Genomic DNA, 23076 nt, shown 5'->3' with positions numbered 1-23076 from the left:
CTGCAAATTTTTCATATTCAGTGAGAAATTATTTATATCGAAAATTTAGTAATAAATGGATAAGTAGGAATGGTGCATGTCAGTGGCCACGTAGGTGTCCAGACCTCACCGTAATGGACTTCTTTGTTGCGAGCTATATAAAAAATCTTGTATACAATGTTCCACCTATTACTTGCGATGATATTAGAGGGAAGGATTAGAGATGCATTTGCGTGAGAATATCATTTGAAGATAGAATAAGATGCTGTATTCAGGAGAATGGTTATCAATTCGAACATCAATTAAAATTTTTCTTTGTTTTTTCTAAAAGTAAAAGTTCCTTTTATCATTATCATGAAAATATTCAAAAAAGTTTTCTAATAAAAAATATTATTTTATAAGCAGAATGATTATAAAAAGTTATTAATTTTGTATAAATATGTTTGTAGTAAGTAACTGAATTATTTATGAACATGAAAAATATTTATTAACGAAAATTTTAGTTTTAGAAGAAATAAAGAAAAATTTTAATAGGTGTTCCAATTGATAACTATTCTCTTGAATACAGCATCTTATTCTATCTTCAAATGATACTCTCACATTCCTTAGAATATTTGGGGTGATTGTGGTAAATGCATCTCTAATCCTTCCTTTCACATCATCGCAAGTAGTAGGTCGAACACTGTGTACAAGATTTTTTATATAGTCCGAAACAAAGAAGTCCATTACGGGAGGTTTGGACACCTAGGTAGTCACTGACATGGACCATTCCTACCTATTCATTTATTACTAAATTTTCGATTTATATAATTTCTCACTGAATATGAAAAATGTGCAGGTGAGCCATCTAATTGCATTCACATTTTTCTCCTTATATTTAAAGAGACGTCATCAGAAGAACCCAAACTAATTCAATAAAGACCTCGATAAAGACACGTGGATATCTTACAAAAAAAAAAATCGATAAAAAACGAAACGGCACAAATATCTCCAATACCGTTAGAGATAGCTATAGGGAACCTATAACAGTTTGAAAGAGTTTTAAATTTCCTAACTACCAAAGTAAAAATATACTGGGTGTCCCATTTAAAATAACCAAGTTATTGCTGTTTAAAATTGAGAGAAATATTCAGCAGTTTTTTGAACACTCCTGTATGATACTAAGTGACGACAAATATAATAATCTATAACTTCAACGATCTAAACTACACTCTCCAAAGCTGCTTCCTTAAAATTATTTTTTTATTGCAAATATAAAATTTCTACGCTAAGCCTGCATTTTCACTGAAATTTGAAATATCTCAGATACTGTAAGTCACCTATTTTTTTATGGTGCTTTCAAAAATGCAGTAAAATACAGGGTGTTCCATTTAAAAATACATAATTTTGATATGGTACGCTTTTACTAGACACCCTGTATATTTCAAAATATTTTAAAAATGTAGCCGTAATCAACCTACACATGGGTATGTGCAGAAACCTGTATAGGTGGGTACCTAAACAGGTTTCTGTAACATTTGCCGTTTGGTCCCAAGCGTCCGAGGCGTTACTGGTGGCCCACCCTGTATAATATGTACATAATACAGGGTGTTTCGCGTAAGAACCGGCACAGAGCAGGGGAATACATATATTGATTTAATGCAACTTGCCTTTATACTAAGCTGTACCCCTGAAAAGTTATAGGCTTTGAATGTGGGGATTCACATTTCGAAAAAAATCAATACCTACCTCAATTATACTTGAACTTAGAAAAACCAAATTTGGTACACGGTGTGAGTATATCACGAGCATTAATCGACAGTAAATATAGCATTTTAAAGGATTGATAAAGGACGACGCACTATTAAAATATAACAGAATATTTTAACCCGTCGCCATCGACGGACTTACAAAATCATTACTTTACCTTATGGGGAATTTAATTCTAAAATTTTCCTTACTCTAACAAGAGTAAGCCAACTTTAGAATTTAAACGTCAAACTTGACGATCAGGAAAAATGTTGGAATAAGAAAAATTTAATAGAAAAACAAAGATCTTAAACAGTAGAAATAACATACAATTAGCAGTGGTAAGTTATAGTAATTGTTAAAAATGTTCAAAAATGATTACCGTTTTCTAACAGGCGTAAATTTGTTCTTCGTCGAAAATTGAAGCCTATCCAATTGATTATTTCTAATGAATGTGCACTTATCCGTATTCCAAATTCTTTTCCAAAGTGTATCTTATTTCTGTTGTTTGTTATTTGTTTTTCGATTAAATTATTCTTATTCCAATTATTTTTTTCTGATCGTCAAGTTTGACGTTTAAATGCATGATTTTAAATAAAGCTACAATACGTACTATTAGTTATTCGTGTTTTTGTTGAAAACGACAAAGTTTTTTGAAAACTAATAAGAGTAAGAAAAATTTTAGAATTAAATTTCCCATGTTATTACTTTATTAAGTAATAATTTTTTAAGTCCGAGAACGGATTAAAAAATTCTGTCACTTTTTAATGGTGCATCATCCTTTATAAACCCTTTAAAATGCTTCGATTGATCTCTACTTACTGTCGATTAATGCTCTTGGTACACTCACACCGTGTACCATGTTTTACTAAGTTCAAGTATAACTGAGATTGATTTTTTTCGAAATTTGAAACGCCACTTTCAGGGCCATAACTTCTCAGGGGTGCAGCTTAGTATAAAGGTAAGTTGCGTTAAATCACCATGTTTGTGGTTCCCCTACAGGCCTCTGCTCTGTGTCGATTCTTCTGCGAAACACCCTGTATTTTAAATGATTGTTTCTTAATAACGATGACTGATTTTCGAGATACTTCAAATTTTACACAGATATTATTTATTTTAACTTTTTTGTAGGTACGCCTGTTGAATTTTGTATTCAATTTTTAAGTACATAATTTCCTCACGAGTATTTTATTTACCCCAGAAATTTTTTATTTATTACATAATTATCGAGATAAATAGGTACACTTGTTAAAATACTTTCCATAAAGGATATGGTGCATGAATTGAAGGAAAATATAATTTGTGACTCATTCAATAAGAATTTTTAAAACCAATAAAAATGATACAAGCATAACATTTTCTAACAAACTATAAGAAAACATAGCATATTCCTGCTATTCTCTAACGTAAACATCATTAAACTAATTCTCAACAAATTATTACATAACTGAAGTTATGTAAATACAAGTACATTAAGGATCCTATATAATTGATTATTTAAGTACTGAGGTAGCACCGAACAATTGAATCCAAATATTGGTTGCCGATGGCAACTTATATTCTTAAATAATAAATTATTTTCAAGGGTGCATTTCTCTTCATAGGGTAGTATGAAGTANCGAATTAGAGCATGTTCTAATTTTCGTCAATTTCTTCGTGAAGTTCGGAAGTACCAACCCAACAGATTTCCAGCCTCAGATCAGTAATGAGGTTATGTTATTGGAATATGTAAATAATTGTGTGGCATCGTACTAGTTTTGCATTGTTTTTACTGATTTGTTACTTACAAAAACTAATATTTATATAATATGTGTCAGAACGGTACCGCTGTTGTATCACTACAATTGTGAGTGGAAAGGTGACATTTTTGAAATTTATTTACTTTGATTCATTGGTAGAACTGATTCATACGTCAAAAAACTTGACAGTCTGCAGCAGTTATGGTTGCTTCTTTGATTCATTGGTAGAACTGATTCATACGTCAAAAAACTGTCTGTAGCAGTGTAAAACCACACTGTTTACCAATAAATTCGTGAATTAATTCATGAAGAACTTTGTCAATTTATTCATGAATAAATTGTCAATGTAAAACAGCTATTAGATAGAGTTGGTAGCCAAGCAAATAATAAATCTCCATGAAATCACATCCTCCCTCTCTGGCTCTCTCTAATGTGTGAAATTGTTAGTTACACGAACCGAATTATTTGTTTTTTGTTTTTGGGAGCTAAAAAACTTTTATGTAAAAGGTAAAAATTTTTTTCTATTTTTTAAATGTACACAAATATTGAATATACAGGGTGGGCCACCAGTAACGCCTCGGTCGCTAAGTACCAAACGGCAAATGTTACAGAAATCTGTTTAGGGGGGGCATGTATAGGTTGATTACGGCTACATTTTAAAAATATTTTAAAATATACAGGGTGTCCAGGAAAAGCGTACTATATCAAAGTTATGTATTTTTAAATGGAACACACTGCATTTTACTGCATTTTTGAAAGCACCATAAAAAAATAGGTGAACTTTATTATAAGTTCTGCATACCTAGGACTTACAGTTTGTGAGATATTTCAATTTTAGTGAAAATGCAGGCATAGCGTAGAAATTTAATATTATTTATGAAAAAATAATTTGAAGGAAGCGGTTTTGGATTCTAGATCCTTGAAGTTATAAATTGTTATATTTGTTGTCACTTAGTATTATACAGGGTGTTCAAAAAACTGCTGAATACTTCTCTCAACTTTAAACAGCAATAACTTGGTTATTTTAAATGGGACACCCAGTATATTTTTACTTTGTGAGTTAGAAAATTTAAAACTCTATCTCTAACGGTATTGGAGATATTTGTGCCGTTTCGTTTTTTATCGATTTTTTTTTGTAAGATGTATCCATATATCTTTATCGAGGTCTTTATTGAATTAGTTTGGGTTCTCTTTAAATATATTGATAAAATGAGGATGCAATTAGATGGAGCACCTGCATAATTTTCATATTCAGTGAGAAATTATTTAAATCGACAATTTAGTAATAAATGGATAAGTAGGAATGCTGCATGTCAGTGTCCAAACCTGAAGGGAAGGATTAGAGATGCATTTGCGTGAGAATATAATTTGAAGATAAATAGTTATCAACTCGAACATCAATTAAAATTTTTCTTTGTTTCTTCTAAAAGTAAAATTTCCTTTTATCATTATTATGACAATATTCAAAAAAGTTTTCTAATAAAAAATATTATTTTATAAGCAGAATAATTATAAAAAGTTATTTTGTATAAATATGTTTGTAGTAAGTAACTGAATTATTTATGAACATGAAAAATATTTATTAACGAAAATTTTAGTTTTAGAAGAAATAAAGAAAAATTTTAATAGGTGTTCCAATTGATAACTATTCTCTTGAATACAGCATCTTATTCTATCTTCAAATGATACTCTCACATTCCTTAGAATATTTGGGGTGATTGTGGTAAATGCATCTCTAATCCTTCCCTTCACATCATCGCAAGTAGTAGGTCGAACACTGTGTACAAGATTTTTTATATAGTCCGAAACAAAGAAGTCCATTACGGGAGGTTTGGACACCTAGGTAGTCACTGACATGGACCATTCCTACCTATTCATTTATTACTAAATTTTCGATTTATATAATTTCTCACTGAATATGAAAAATGTGCAGGTGAGCCATCTAATTGCATTCACATTTTTCTCCTTATATTTAAAGAGACGTCATCAGAAGAACCCAAACTAATTCAATAAAGACCTCGATAAAGACACGTGGATATCTTACAAAAAAAAAAATCGATAAAAAACGAAACGGCACAAATATCTCCAATACCGTTAGAGATAGCTATAGGGAACCTATAACAGTTTGAAAGAGTTTTAAATTTCCTAACTACCAAAGTAAAAATATACTGGGTGTCCCATTTAAAATAACCAAGTTATTGCTGTTTAAAATTGAGAGAAATATTCAGCAGTTTTTTGAACACTCCTGTATGATACTAAGTGACGACAAATATAATAATCTATAACTTCAACGATCTAAACTACACTCTCCAAAGCTGCTTCCTTAAAATTATTTTTTTATTGCAAATATAAAATTTCTACGCTAAGCCTGCATTTTCACTGAAATTTGAAATATCTCAGATACTGTAAGTCACCTATTTTTTTATGGTGCTTTCAAAAATGCAGTAAAATACAGGGTGTTCCATTTAAAAATACATAATTTTGATATGGTACGCTTTTACTAGACACCCTGTATATTTCAAAATATTTTAAAAATGTAGCCGTAATCAACCTACACATGGGTATGTGCAGAAACCTGTATAGGTGGGTACCTAAACAGGTTTCTGTAACATTTGCCGTTTGGTCCCAAGCGTCCGAGGCGTTACTGGTGGCCCACCCTGTATAATATGTACATAATACAGGGTGTTTCGCGTAAGAACCGGCACAGAGCAGGGGAATACATATATTGATTTAATGCAACTTGCCTTTATACTAAGCTGTACCCCTGAAAAGTTATAGGCTTTGAATGTGGGGATTCACATTTCGAAAAAAATCAATACCTACCTCAATTATACTTGAACTTAGAAAAACCAAATTTGGTACACGGTGTGAGTATATCACGAGCATTAATCGACAGTAAATAGAGCATTTTAAAGGATTGATAAAGGACGACGCACTATTAAAATATAACAGAATATTTTAACCCGTCGCCATCGACGGACTTACAAAATCATTACTTTACCTTATGGGGAATTTAATTCTAAAATTTTCCTTACTCTAACAAGAGTAAGCCAACTTTAGAATTTAAACGTCAAACTTGACGATCAGGAAAAATGTTGGAATAAGAATAATTTAATAGAAAAACAAAGATCTTAAACAGTAGAAATAACATACAATTAGCAGTGGTAAGTTATAGTAATTGTTAAAAATGTTCAAAAATGATTACCGTTTTCTAACAGGCGTAAATTTGTTCTTCGTCGAAAATTGAAGCCTATCCAATTGATTATTTCTAATGAATGTGCACTTATCCGTATTCCAAATTCTTTTCCAAAGTGTATCTTATTTCTGTTGTTTGTTATTTGTTTTTCGATTAAATTATTCTTATTCCAATTATTTTTTTCTGATCGTCAAGTTTGACGTTTAAATTCATGATTTCAAATAAAGCTACAATACGTACTATTAGTTATTCGTGATTTTGTTGAAAACGACAAAGTTTTGAAAACTAATAAGAGTAAGAAACATTTTAGAATTAAATTTCCCATGTTATTACTTTATTAAGTAATAATTTTTTAAATCCGAGAACGGGTTAAAAAATTCTGTCACTTTTTAATGGTGCATCATCCTTTATAAACCCTTTAAAATGCTTCGATTGATCTCTACTTACTGTCGATTAATGCTCTTGGTACACTCACACCGTGTACCATGTTTTACTAAGTTCAAGTATAACTGAGATTGATTTTTTTCGAAATTTGAAACGCCACTTTCAGGGCCATAACTTCTCAGGGGTGCAGCTTAGTATAAAGGTAAGTTGCGTTAAATCACCATATTTGTGGTTCCCCTACAGGGCTCTGCTCTGTGTCGATTCTTCTGCGAAACACCCTGTATTTTAAATGATTGTTTCTTAATAACGATGACTGATTTTCGAGATACTTCAAATTTTACACAGATATTATTTATTTTAACTTTTTTGTAGGTACGCCTGTTGAATTTTGTATTCAATTTTTAAGTACATAATTTCCTCACGAGTATTTTATTTACCCCAGAAATTTTTTATTTATTACATAATTATCGAGATAAATAGGTACACTTGTTAAAATACTTTCCATAAAGGATATGGTGCATGAATTGAAGGAAAATATAATTTGTGACTCATTCAATAAGAATTTTTAAAACCAATAAAAATGATACAAGCATAACATTTTCTAACAAACTATAAGAAAACATAGCATATTCCTGCTATTCTCTAACGTAAACATCATTAAACTAATTCTCAACAAATTATTACATAACTGAAGTTATGTAAATACAAGTACATTAAGGATCCTATATAATTGATTATTTAAGTACTGAGGTAGCACCGAACAATTGAATCCAAATATTGGTTGCCGATGGCAACTTATATTCTTAAATAATAAATTATTTTCAAGGGTGCATTTCTCTTCATAGGGTAGTATGAAGTATATTTTTAATGCTAAAGAAATTAATAATATTAATCATTCGGCATAAAGAATGTATATTTCGAAGCTTAAGACTTTCCTTGATAAAAATAATTTACATGTGCAGGGCTATTGACATAGGTTCGTCATTATAAATTAGTACATCATTAACACATGTTATTTTTGCATATGTGAATTTTCGTACACTATTTTTGTATAAGATTCTTAATATTAAAGTACATATTCACAATTGCAGTTTGTTGAGAATTAGTTTAATAATGTTTGCGTTTGAGATTATTAGGAAAATTATTTCAAATGTTTTTTTATATATATTTTTAAAAATATGTTTTTATTCTTTCTATATTATTTTTCAAAATTCTTAAAAACCTTAAATGATTTTCAAATCACAAATTAAGTAATGTAATGTTACATTCTCATTTAGTGTACATCTACTCCAGTCGAATTAAGAGTTTGGACGTGAAAAAATTATTAATAGACAGTAGACATTTTATGGCACTTTATAACGGAGAACGGAGAAGGGTAAGTATAATAATCTTAAAAAAGTAACTCGAAAGAAGTGATGCTAAGTTGGCAAATTGCAAATAAGTGGCATTTACGTGTTTTAAGTCCTTCACTGTTCACTGTCCTTGTCCACTGTCTTTGTCAAGTGTCCTTGTCGAGTGCCCTTGTCCATTGCCGTTACCTACTGTCAATTGTCCTTGTCCACTGTACTTTTCCATTGTACTTTTCCATTGTCTGTCCATTGTCCTTGTCCATTGTCCATTGCCTTGTCCAGTGTCCTTGCCCAGTGTGCTTCTCCAGTGCCTTTGTCCAGTTTCTTTGTCCAGTGTCCGTGCCCATTGTCCTTGTCCAGTGTCCTTGTCCAGTGTCCTTGTCCAGTGTCCTTGTCCATTGTCCTTGTCCATGTCCATTGTCCTTGTCCATTGTCCTTGTACATTGTCATTATCCATTGTCAGTTGTCCTTGCCCATTGTACTTTTCCATTGTCTGTCCATTTTTCTTGTCCATTGTCCATTGCCTTGTTCAGTGTCCTTGTCCAGTGTGCTTCTCCAGTGTCTTTGTGTCCTTGTTCATTGTCCTTGTCCATTGTGCTTGTCCATTGTCCTTGTACATTGTCTCTGTCCTTGTCCATTGTGCTTGTCTATTGTCCTTGTACATTGTCTCTGTCCTTGTCCATTGTCCTTGTGCAGTGTCCTTGTCCACTGTCCTTGTCAAGTGCCCTTGTCAATTATCCTTGAACAGTGTCAGTGTCCTTGTCCAGTGTCCTTGTCCGGTGTCCTTCTTAATTGTCCTTGTCCATATCCATTGTCCTTGTTCTTGTCCATTGTCCTTGTTCATTGTCCTTGTGCAGTATCCTTGTCCATTGTCCATTCCAGTGTCCTTGTCCAGTGTGCTTCTACAGTGTCCTTGTCCACTGTCCTTGTTCATTATCCTTGACCAGTGTCCTTGTCCAATGCCCTTGTCCAGTGTCCTTATGTCCTTGTCCATTGTCCTTGTCTATTGTTCTTGTCCATTGTCCTTGTCAATTGTTCTTGTACATTAACCTTGTCCATTGTCCTTCTCCAGTGTCCTTGTCCACTGTCCTTGTCCATTATCCATGTATAGTGTCCTTGTCCATTGTCCTTCTTCATTGTCCTTGTCCATAGGATATACTTTATATATACGAGCATGTACTCGTTATACTCTGTAACACAATCGCTAACAATTATGAAATTTTTGTTAACGGGGCTCAGGACATATCGCATATTGTTGAGCAGGAAAATATTTATGACATATGCATAAAAATGCAAAGTCCATTTGAAAACATTTACAACAAAGGCACAACCTACTCCACTATTTGTTTTGGAACCATCAATGTAAATAATATCTATGGGAGACGGATTCATCTGTGGATCATTCATCATTCTAAGGAAGGATTGTATCTAGTTTACGTAATCAACTATTGCGAGCAGACGAATAAACAGCACAACAGTAATCGAGGCGAGATAGAATGATAGCATAAATTCTTATCAAGCATACAGTATGCGCACTCCATTTTGAATGAGAGAATTATATTTAAGAACTTACGACATTTATCAATATGTTCGGATCATGTTAGTGCCTATCGAAAATGAGGCCTAGAAACTTCACAATATCATCTGCGAACAGCATTGGATGATAATGTGGTTCTCTGAGCTGGCAAAAATAAATGTAGTGCATTTCTTCTTTGGCAAGCGTGAAGCCTCACCATTCTTAATGATGGAATTTATTGCTGGCTGTAGTTTTCGGTTGATTTCTCCCAGAACATAATCGAAAGAACATCGACATAGAGATATCGTGATATTGAATTATGAATGTTTTCAGCAATTTTGTTTATAGCAAGGGCGAATAGGGAACAGCTGAGAGTTGATTCCTGGTCATTTTCTAAAGTGTAAAGCTCAGAATGAGTATTTCCGATTTTGACACATATTTTTTGTCACTCAGAAAAGATTTTATGAGTAATGGAAGTCTACCACATAAACCGTACTTATACATTTTTTGTAAATCACCATATCGCCAGGTAGTATCACAACAAACTCTCTTTTCCTGAAAGCATCTTGAATATAATTCTCCATGGCAGCAAGATGGATCTGCCTTTTCTAAAACCAGATTGGTATGGCATTAAAATATTTTCTTTTTCCAGGACTCACATCAACCGATTTATTATTATTACCATCTTTTCTTTCCCTATACAATGGTTACACTGATTGGACGGAAACTCGTAGGAAGAAGAGCTTTTAATATGGGGGCAACTATAGCCTCATTCCATTCAACAGGGTAAGTATTTTCATTCCATATTTTGTTAAAAATGTTACGATTAGTAATACGATTTTATTTCAGTGGTTAGATTTTTAACATATCGTTTACCACGGAGTCTAACCCCGGGGTAAATGTTTTTTGTGTCGTTTAGAGCAAATTCTAATTCCTCGATAGAAAAGAAAGAGTTGTAATATCTTACAGGATCTATCGATCTTCGTTTGTATAAAAATTTAATTAATAGTTTTCCTTTAATTTCACACCCTGAAACCCATTGTAAGTCGTTCAAATTTTAAGTAGACATTCTCTAACGTCTCAGAAAGCATACGAAAGCTCTGGATTGTAATTTGGGAGATGCCGAATTTTCTTTGAAATTTTCAATAGTTTTCCTTCAATTTTACACACTGAAACCCATTGCAAGTCGTTCAAATTTTAATGGGATGTTCTCTAACATCTCGAGAGTCAGCATACCAAGCGAAAAAGTACTTCGGATTGTAATTTGGGAGATACCGAGATTTCTTTGAAATTTCCAATAGTTTTCCTTCAATTTCATACTCTGGAACCCATTGCAAGTCGTTCAAATTTTTATGGGATCTTCTTTAAAGTCCCAAGAGTCAGCATAGTAAACGAAAAAGTGCTCTGGATTGTAGTTTGCGATATACCGAACTTTCTTTGAAATTTCCAATCGTTTTCCTTCAATTTCACCCCCTGGAACCCTTTGCCAGTCGTTCAAATTTTAATTGGATATTCTCTAACGTGTTAGAAATTGACATACGAAGCAAAAAAGTGCTCTAGATTGTAATATGGGAGATACCGAATTTTCTTTGAAATTTTCAATAGTTTTCCTTCAATTTCACACCCTGGAACCCATTGCAAGTCATTCAAATTTTAATGGGATTTTCTATAACATCTCAAGAGTCAGCATACTAAGCGAAAAAGTGCTTCGGATTGTAATTTGGAAGATACCGAGTTTTCTTTGAAACCAATAGTTTTCCTTCAATTACACACGCTGGAACCCATTGCAAGTCCTTAAAATTTTCTCAACAGTTAGCATACCAAGCAAAAAAGTGCTCTAGATTGTAATTTGGGAGATACCGAATTTTTTTTGAAATTTCCAATAGTTTTCCTTCTATTTCACCCCTTGGAACCCATTGCAAGTCATTCAAATTTTAATGGAATATTCTCAAACATCTCAACATTCAGCATCCCAAGCAAAAAAGTGCTCCGGATTGTAGTTTGAGAGGTACAGCATTTTCTTTGAAATTTCCAATAGTTTTCCTTCAATTTCACATCCTGGAACTAGGGATTCCAATCCAGCAGCATTTTCGATTCAGCTAGATTGTAGCTGTACCAACACAATTCAAGCTGGATGGAGTACGGATCCAGCATTTTGTCGATTTTTTAAAGAAATGAAACAATTTCTTTAAAAATACTCAAAAAACTTTCAATGTTTTAACTAGTCATTACAAATCAATAAAACTTCGTTAAAATTGGTAGGTATAGGTAGTAGTAAACTTAACTTTGATGTGGTTTAGCACCTGAGATCGAGGCAATGAACTTTAAGTGTTTAGTTAGTATAATGTAATATAATTTATAAATTGTACAATATTAAAGATACCTAATTTTACTAATTAATTTATACACTGTGTCCCAAAATTCCCGGAACAACAAGATATCTAGATTAAGAGTGAATTTTAGGTAAAGTTCAGATATACTTCAGAAAATACATTCCATTTGTCATTTTTTGACGTGTAAAGAAAGGTTTACATTTACCTCCCCTACCCCCCTCAAGGTTCCCTCCATTTTTTTAAATTGCACAGTATGGCTTATGATAAGTCATATGAAAGATAATTTCATTCTCTTTACAGTAATGTAAAGTTTTTTGGAAAATTTTAGAAAACAAAGGAGTTACAACTACTTTCTCTTAAATACACACTATTATTATTAAAAAACACAAACGAAAAACCAATACAATTACGCGATTATACTTTGAATAAAAAAATCTATTTTAATAAATGTTCAAACTGTCACACTTAAATTTGGCAATATCCCAACCTATAATAGAACGACTCGCAACGTTTATTAAAGTTTCTTTAGTAATTTCTTGCAATTCCTCAAATACTCTGTTTCTCAAGTTGTCTATATTTAAGTAATGGCTTTGTTTTATAAACAAATGTAATGTAGAAGTAATCTAGGGGTGTTATATCAGGAGAGCTAAACTGTGGCTGTGTTTAGCGAATGGTCGGACCACACGAAAAAATTCTTGATTCAAATGTACAGGTGATTCACTATATTTTGACCCCCCCCCTTTAAATTTTTTGTATTAAGAGTTATAAAAAAATGTGAAATACAAAAGTTGCACGATTTTTTATGATGTTTTCGAAAATGATAGTAGAAAAACAAATGAAGTCCAAACAAAAAACAAAAAACACCCTGTATATTTTTACATATTTGGATAGAACGTTCCTTGTCGAGCATAGCCATATAGGGTTTGTTGGGCCCATCTCTATTATTGTTAGAGATAATATTAAAAAACGAAAAGAGGCTTTTTTATTAAGAAAATAAGACATCTTGTAATTGTTAGACCTCTTTCAGACATTTCTGCCATTTTTCCAATTAAGTAAGGATTTAGATTTAGTTGATTTTGACATATCGGACATTGATATAGTCCAAAATGCGTATAGGTATTTTGACTAAATCTCACTATAATAGACCGTGTGAGGCCAATTACTCATGGACAATGTTATATGGTAGGTCGTGACAGTGACAGGTATATAAATAGTATATTAAATATAAGTATGGAGAATATCTTAACTACTCTATCTTAATTCCTATAATATTTGAATTTTCTACTTCTGTGTAACCCATTTTAATTAAATAACAATACAAACTGTCAAACAATAACAATGTTGTCATGACATTACCTGTCACTGTCACGGCCTATCACATAACATTGTCCATGAGTAATTAGGCCTCTAACGGCCTAATTAGTGAGATTTAGTTAAAATACTTATACCCATCATTTTGACATATCAATGTTCGATATGTCAAAATATATTACAAATAAATCTAAATCCTTATGTAATTGGGGAAAAGGCGGAAATGCTTGAAAGACGTCCATATATCTTATTTTCTTAATAAAAAACCTTCTTTTCGTTTTTTAATATTAACTCGCTTATTGTTAGGGATAGACCCAACAAACCATATATGACTGTGCTCGACAGAGAACGTTCTATCGAAATATGTAAAAATATACAGGGTGTTCCATTTAAATTAACAAAGTTAACATCCGTGGCCATTTTGTTTGAACCTCATTTGTTTTTCTATAATTTTCGAAAATTTCATAAAAAATCGTGCAACTTTTGTATTTCACATTTTTTTTATAACTCTTACAACAAAAAAGTTAAAGGGAGGGGGGGCAAAATATAGTGAATCACCCTGTACAAGATTTGATTTTAAGGTACCTATCGCAAGTTTATATATATAAGTAAGAAAATATTAAAATATGTCCCCCACAAGATAAAAATGGACTCATTTCCTGATGTTTCAAAATTTACTTTAAAATTTGGGTAAATGAACATGTTAATGTATAATAACTGTCATATTAAGCTAAATTAATATAAATATATGTTATGTAAATGTATGTTATGTTTATTGCATTTAAACCACAAAACAAAACTAGAGCTATATAATTAGGTCGATAAAATTAATAAATTGTGCAGGTAATAACTAACCTTACAGTTACAAGCCGTACAGGCATCATTCGGGTCGACAAATTGAGAGCTGGATGAATATATTTGACCTGCAAATGTACAAGTTTGTCCTAAGGCTGAAGAATTCCCAATCGAGCAAGGATCGTTGCAGTGTGGGCAACAGTCCACAGAATTTCTAACTGGGTTCTCGCATAATAAAGGTGGACACTTCATTTCCCAACAATCCACTTCTCCATAGAGGCATTCACACGTCTGACACTGATAAGACCATTGCTCTCCGTGGTGTAGAATAACACCAGAGAGTTCCTGATGCTGACAAGCATGTTTTTTATTACACTGTGGACAACATGGATTTTGATCGCTGTTCGGTACACTACAGTTGCACCTTAAAATTTTATTGTCTATTAGTAAGATAATTTTATTATGTATGAAAGTTACAGACACAAATGATTCGTAAAACAGAAGGAGTAACGTTGTGTACAGGGTGTTTCGCATAAGAACCGACACAGAGCAGGGGCGTGTAGGGGAACCTATTTGATTTAACGCAACTTACCTTCATACTAAGCTGCACCCCTAAGAAGTTACAGGCCTTGAAAGTGGGACTTCAAATTTTTTAAAAATCAATATCTTAGTTATTCGGTGTGAGTGTACCAAGAACATTAATCGACAGTAAGCAGAGTTCAACTGAAGCATTTTAAAGGGTTGATAAGGGAAGATGCACCATTAAAAATGTAACAGAATTTTTTAACCCGTTGGCGGAGTTAAAAAAATATTACTTTATTTTCGGGGGAATTTAATTCTAAAACTTTTCTTACTCTTGTTAATTTTCAAAAAACTGTTCAACAATAACACGAATACTTAACTAATAATACATATTGTAGGTGTGTTATATTTAAAATCATCGAAAATTCAAAAGTTGACTATGAATTTAAAAGTTAAGCTTGGCGATCAGGAAAAAGTTGGAATAAGATTAATTTAATAGAAAAATAAACAAAAAATGATCACCGTTTTCTCTCAGGCGTTTTATTCTTATTCGAAAATTGAAGTTTACTCTAACTACTGATCGTTTCTAATGAACGTGCATTTATCCGTAATGCGATTCCACAATTCTGCTGGAGACGCAAGTGGCGAATAATACGTTCCCCAAAGAAAGAAGTCACATTTGTTTAGGTCTGGTGATTATGGAGGCCAAACTTGTGGGTAACTAATTCCTCTTCCAATCCATTTATTTGGATACTGGTGGTTTAAAAAGTCTCGAACAGTATTACTAAAATGAGGGGGTGCTCCATCGTACATAAACCAATGTTCCAGCCTGAGTTATAGTGGCACTTCGTCAAGTATATCCGGGAGAGTGTTCTGAAGAAATTCTAAATAAGTTTCGATTCGGTAAAATAACTGAACCAATTAAATACCGACTAATAACACCGATTCAAATATTTATTTTAAACTCACGGTGGAAATGTCGAGGAGATGCTGAATGAGGGTTTACATCAGAATACTCATGATAGTTATGCAAATTTGTAATACCTCTGCGGGAAGTATCAGTAAAGAGAATTTTCTTTTGAAAATTAATGTCTTGATGTAAAATAAACTGACAGAAAATTCACTCAAATTATTCGGTAACAATTCTTGCACTTTTTGGATATGACATGGGTGTACTTGGTGGATTACGTTTGATCACTGAGTGCACGGAAGTTTGCTATAGCACTTTTATCCGTCCTCTCACTGCCATATTTAATTTAATATTGAAATCAAGGAAGTTTCTTAATTATGGAAAGTTTCATGTTTATGCCCTATTTTTAAGAATGGTGACAGGAGTGATATAACCCATTGCGCTAATCTGTGGTTTCTGTAAGGTCTTTGAGAATATCTTGTATCATTATGTTTATAACAATGTCAAAAATATTGTAACCATAAATCAACATGGTTTTATGAACGGGAGATCTACTACAACTAATCTCATGTGTGTTACTTAATATGTCGCGGATGTTTTGGATAATCGGGGCAGATATTATATACATAGATTTCTCGAAGACCTTCGATAGTCTGGATCACAAAATTTAGATTGGACGATTGGGTGGTTACGGATTAATCTGAGAATTTAGTTGATTTGTTTGTGTCATATTTGGCTGATAGAACGTAATATGTACAACCTCAGGGTTCAGTCCTGGGACCTTTACTGTTCAATATATTTTTGGATGACATAATAAATTCTGTTGATATCAATTTTTTAATGTACGCTGATGATATGAAGTTGTATACGAGGATTGAGACTTCTAAGGACTGTGAACGGCTGCAAAATGCTTTAAATTTAGTCAATCATTGGTGCATAGCTAATAAACTGCCACTGAATTCTAAAAAATGTAATGTTATGTCATTTAGTAGATAAATATATCCATTGAGCTTTGGTTACCACATTAATGATGTATTTTTAGATCGACCTACCCTCATTTAGGGATTGTATTTGATTGTAAGCTTTCGTTTGTTGAACATGTTGATAGNTTTTGAAAATTAATGTCTTGATGTAAAATAAACTGACAGAAAATTCACTCAAATTATTCGGTAACAATTCTTGCACTTTTTGGATATGACATGGGTGTACTTGGTGGATTACGTTTGATCACTGAGTGCACGGAAGTTTGCTATAGCACCTTTATCCGTCCTCTCACTGCCATATTTAATTTAATATTGAAATCAAGGAAGTTTCTTAATTATGGAAAGTTTCATGTTTATGCCCTATTTTTAAGAATGGTGACAGGAGTGATATAACCCATTGCACTAATCTGTGGTTTCTGTAAGGTCTTTGAGAATATCTTGTATGTTTATAACCATGTCAAAAATATTGTAACCATAAATCAACATGGTTTTATGAACGGGAGATCTACTACAACTAAACTCGTGTGTGACTTAATATGTCGCGGATGTTTTGGATAATCGGGGCAGATATTATATACACAGATTTCTCGAAGACCTTCGATAGACTGGATCACAAAATTTAGATTGGACGATTGGGTGGTTACGGATTATCTGAGAATTTAGTTGATTTGTTTGTGTCATACTTGGCTGATAGAACGTAATATGTACAACCTCAGGGTTCAGTCCTGGGACCTCTACTGTTCAATATATTTTTGGATAACATAATAAATTCCTTTGATATCAATTTTTTAATGTACGCTGATGATATGAAGTTGTATACGAGGACTGATACTTCTAAGGACTGTGAACGGCTGCAAAATGCTTTAATTTTCGTCAATCATTGGTGTATAACTAATAAACTGCCACTGAATTCTAAAAAATGTAATGTTATATCATTTAGTAGATAAATATATCCATTGAGCTTTGGTTACCACATTAATGATGTATTTTTAGATCGACCTACCCTCATTTAGGGATTGTATTTGATTGTAAGCTTTCGTTTGTTGAACATGTTGATAGATTTTTGAAGACCTCATACAAAAATTTAGGGATCGTTATTTATTTTATATAAAACCGCTATATACAGTTCACATAAATAAAAGTTTTTAAAGTACTTATTTTATAAAGAAAATTTGTATTACCCCCCCCCATTAATTTTCCTCAGAACCTTGTGTTAAATCATTTTGGCGTGTGTCCTCAGATATTAAGTTTACTTAACTTTAATATGGCTAGGTTAACTTCGCCTTCTCCTGAAATGTTCTGTTTGCCTATCCCTCGTACAAATCTCCTAAAAGCTTCCCCATTGTTTCAGGCATGCTCAAGCTATACAAAAATTGCACATCTTGTAGATGTTTTTAATTGTAACATAAATGAAATTAAAGAAAATACTACGCATATTTTGAGCATGACCTAAATTAACCGAATATCAATAGGTTGTTTGTACCTATATTACTTATACTGCGTACTTTTTCTGTCTTCACCATGTTAGTTGTCGCATGTTTATCTTATATTTACTTATTATATAGGTTTAATCTCTCTTTTTTTTCAGTATTTCTCTCTATTGTAATTATTCTTTGTACTCCGACTCCGTAATTGGAATTTAATTTCTGTGGAATGGTGTATCCAAAATAAATAAATAAATAAATAAATAAATAAATAAATATACTAGTTTTTTGAGATAGAATTCTAGTAGATGTGAGTCATCGTTAATTGTATTCAAAATAAGTACTTCCTCTTGTGCCCAAATTGCAATAGCACATTCTTGAGTGTTACTGAAAACCTGCTGCCTGTTTCTCGAGCCCGTATTTCAACGTTGAAAAATGTTTCTCTATGGGGGATTATACGATTTGGAAATCTCCTCCCATATTCTTCAACACTTCTTCTATAGTTCCCTTCACAGAAACCTAATACTAATAGCATGTCAACTTGTTGGCTAAATGAAAGCTTCCCGGCCATAAAAAAAACACTAAACAAAAAATTACTAAAATTAAATTACTTTTTTATTACAAGCTTTTTAACTTGCCTTGTTAGTATGGTCAAATCTTGCAACTGAATTTTAAAACAATTATGCATACACGTTTCGTTTGGATTAGAATGCATGGTTAGCTAAGTGACGTCATTCTAAATCCAATATGGCGGACCAGTTATTTCTTATGCTTCCCCATGATTGGGTATCAAATGAAAGGGTTTGCTGAGAAGAACACCGAAAATAAAATGACATCACTAAAAGCTTGTTTTAATAAAATGTTATACATGGACTTTTTCAACAAAAACACGAATAACTAATAATACTAATAATAGCTGTGTTATTTAAAATCATCAATTTAAACGTCAAACTTGACAATCAGAGAAAAATTTGGAATAAGAATAATTTAATTGAAAAACAAATAACTTAAACAACAGAAGAATATGCAATTTGCACTGATAAGGAATTTTAGTAATATGCTAGAGACTTTTAAAACCACCAGTATAAATATATAAATGGATTAGAAGAGGCCTTAATTGCCAACAAGTTTGGCCTCCACGATCACGATCAAATGTGACTTCTTTCTTTGGGGAAGGTTAAAAGAATTTATGTATTCCTCGCCAGTTGCATCTCGAGCAGAATTGTATAATCGCATTACGGATAAATGCACATTCATTAGAAACAATCAACAGTTACTAGATAGGGTAGACATAAATTTACGCCTGAGAGAAAACAGTGATAATTTTGAACAATTTCTATACCTTATCACTGCAAATTGTATGTTATTTCTATTGTTTAAGATCTTTGTTTTTCTATTAAACTATTGTCATTCCAACTTTTTTCCTGATCGTCAAGTTTGACGTTTAAATTCATAGTCAACTTTTGAATTTTCGATTATTTTAAATATCACAGCTACAATACATATTATTAGTTATTCGTGTTCTTGTTGAAAATGACAGTTTTTTGAGAAGTTTTAGTCCTTATATAATAAAGTAATAATTATTTAAGTCCACCAACGGGTTAAAAAATTCTGACATTTTAATGGTGCATCATCCATGATCAATGTTTTAAAATGTTTCAATTGAACTCTACTTATTGTCAATTAATGCTCTTGGTACACTCACACCGTGTACCAAATTCGGTATTTCTAAATTCAAATATACCCTATTATTTTTTTTTCCGAAATTTGAAACCCCACTTTCAAAGCCTGTAACTTCTCGAGGGTGCAATATAAAGGTAAGTTGCGTTAAATCATATTTTGAGTTCCCCTACATGCCTCTGCTCTGTGTCGGTTCTTATACGAACACCTTGTATAGTAGTAGAATTAAGGCTGTTTTTTTCACCTTCTAATAAATGTATTTGCCAATTCTACAGGGTTTTCTACCTAAGAAGGATTCTTCTGTAACTCTGTAACTGTAAAATTTGTAAAAAAATGGTTTTAATAAAAATTGTCTAGAATCATGTGGGCCATGTAAGGAATCACAATTTCAGCTCGCTAAATGAGGCTAGATGGCGTCTAAACTGTAAGAGTTACAAACCTGCAGTTTTTACAGTTCGTTTTGGCATAAATTACCTACTTTATCTTGTCATCTGTGAGCAAAATATGTACGTTATTCAGACTCGGAATTACTGAGACCTACATTTAATAATTTTACGAGTTGAAAATGAAATGACCCATATTAAATGTCATGGGTGAATGCAAAATTGAATGCCCTTTCGACTGATATTAGGTTGTCCATAAAAATTAGGTTCTTTTCTACAGTCCGAGAAAGTAACTATGTAACAGCGTCAAGAAGGCCTTGCAATTGTATTAGTACAACGTTGATATATAGGATTTTACAAAAGTACAGCACAGTACATCCTTATCGCATGCATCCAATTACACCAAGAGTTACTAAAAGTAGACTTTCAGCGGAGACTGGAGTTTTGTCAGTGGGCACTGGAGATGTTAAATCAAGATGATGATTTTTTTAAACGGGCCATGTTCTCCAATGAGCCTACTTTTCATAAAAATGGTTTCGTTAATAGTCATAATTTTATTTATTTTGAAATTTTGTTGATACGTCTAGGTTATTTATGTATTTTTAAGCTGTATTATTTAATTATCTTATATTTCTATGTTTTTAAGTTCCTTGTAATTAGGCATTGCTGCCTGTTTGGAAGTAATAAATAAATAAAAAAATATGACACAGTAAATCCTCACCAATTCCGGATTATTCATAGCCAACGATGGTCTTTGAACGTGTAGGGAGCAATTTTGGGAACCCATGTCATTGGACCATTTTTTTTTTTGACCAGCATCTAACTGGAGCAGTTTATTTACACTTTTTAACAAACACTAGAAGATTTGTTAGGCGACATTCCTTTAGCTGCATTTCGAAGAATGTGGATGCAATATGATGGTGCTCCACCTCACAATACCGCGGCGGTTCATCAGTTTTTACAAAATCTTTTCCCAACAGATGGATTGGGCACGGGGGACCAGTGAGTTGGCCTTCAAGGTGTCCAGATATGACAAGTTGCTACTTCTTTTTATGGGGATTTATAAAAAGCAAAGTTTACGTTACATCACCAACTACCGCAGAAGATATGTGGCATCGCATTACAGTAGCATTTCAAGAAATTACGTCAGACATGTTGACCAATGTTGAACAGTCTCTTAAAAACCGAATTCGTTTGTGTATTAATCAAAATGGAGGACACTTCGAGCAATTGATGTAAATCAACATTCTAAGTATTCTTCTCCTTGTTGTGTTCCGAGTTTCAGTTTGTTTCGTTTTGCGTTTTGTTTTAGTTGTTGTTAGTATTGCTTTTGTTTGTCAAACCACTTTTTAAACATGCCAGTAAATATTGACACTGTCCAGTCCAAGGCATGATAAAATGTGAGAGAAAAGTGGTTTTGCAAGGCCTTCTTGATGCTGTTACATAGCTACTTTTTCGGACTTTAGAAATGAACCTGATTTTTCTAGAAAACTGTTAAAGATAAGTATGGACAACTTTATATCAGTCGAAAGTGCATTCAATTTTGCATTCACCCATGACAATTAGTATGGGTCATTCCATTCTGAAAAGTTTTTCAACTCTTAAGATTATTTAATGTGGGTCTCAGTATTTTCGAGTCTGAATAATGTTTCTAACTCTTACCGTTTAGACGCTATCTAGCTTCATTTAAAGAGCTGAAATTGTGATTTTTTTTCAAAAACAACTGATTATCTCGAAAACGGTAAGTTTTAAACACAATGTACATTTAATAAACTCCACTTAATATTAACCAAGGAATTCAAAAATGCAATAATATATCTACAGGGTGTTCCATTTAAAACAAAATGAACTCGCGAAATGAACAAGCTAAAAATATTTTCTTTACATGGCCCATATGATTCCAGGCATCTTTTATTGAAACTATTTTTTTTATGAATTCTACAGTTACAGAGTTACAAAAGAATCCCTCTTAGATGGCACACCCTGTATATAGTTTTGTTATATGTAATTGAAGAAGAGGAAAAATATTATGTACACCACAGGATTCTATGACAAATCAGAGTATAAGAATATTTTTTACAAAAATAAAACATTTTCACAGAAGACACGCACATAATTTTGTTACAGATATAGAAAACAGCCAAAATTGACAATCGCATTGTAAACCTTCTCGAAAATCGAGGATTTTTATTTACGATCATTACGGTAGAGTTTAAAGGGAAGTGGGTATATAAATTGTGTTGTTGTCTTTACAGCAATCTTAGACGATGCTGACAGACTAATAAAACAATATGGCAAGATAATCTACATGGATTTGGTAATGCAGTCAAATATTCTAACAACTGATTACGATTTTGTCGAGTATTTGTTAAGCACGCAGGATGTTCTGACTAAGTCCGTGGATTACAGGTTTCTACACAATTGGTTGGGCACTGGATTGTTAACTAGCGAAGGTATGATATTTAGTTCGCCTTACCGAGCACATCACGGCGGCCTTCAACAGGGGACAGTACACTGGTGCTGTCTTCCTGGACGTCGCAAAGGCCTTCGATACGGTTTGGCATGAAGGCCTACTGATGAAAATGCTCACCAACCAATATCCCATATCCTTTACCAAACTCATAAAATCCTACCTACACCACCGAAAATTCCGCATCCAAATCCAAGATTCCCTTTCCACCACCCGTCCCATGGAGGCCGGTGTCCCCCAGGGCACCGTCCTGTCCCCACACCTATACACCATTTACAACTCCGACATCCCACATCCCCCCAACACCAACATATACTTATACGCCGACGACCTGACAATCACATCCCAATCCGTAGATCCTAGATATTCCGTCT

At 32.8% G+C, this 23076-nt stretch overlaps 1 protein-coding gene across 3 annotated transcripts in view; it reads right to left on the bottom strand.

The window, feature by feature from the left end:
• Positions 1–23076, bottom strand: part of LOC108904790 (protein kinase C-binding protein NELL2-like) — a 269898-nt gene that overhangs the window by 87185 nt on the left and 159637 nt on the right. For all 3 annotated transcript variants that reach the window (XM_018707465.1, XM_018707466.1, XM_018707467.1), the window contains one exon: positions 14391–14754. In XM_018707465.1, coding sequence (XP_018562981.1) covers positions 14391–14754 — 364 coding nt within the window. The remainder of the gene's footprint in view (positions 1–14390; positions 14755–23076) is intronic.

The sequence above is a fragment of the Anoplophora glabripennis genome, unplaced genomic scaffold, assembly GCF_000390285.2.
Source record: "Anoplophora glabripennis isolate ALB-LARVAE unplaced genomic scaffold, Agla_2.0 scaffold175, whole genome shotgun sequence".
NCBI classification, from domain to species: domain Eukaryota; kingdom Metazoa; phylum Arthropoda; class Insecta; order Coleoptera; family Cerambycidae; genus Anoplophora; species Anoplophora glabripennis.
Note: the sequence above shows the minus strand (reverse complement) of the source record. Positions and strands in the feature narration are given on the sequence as shown.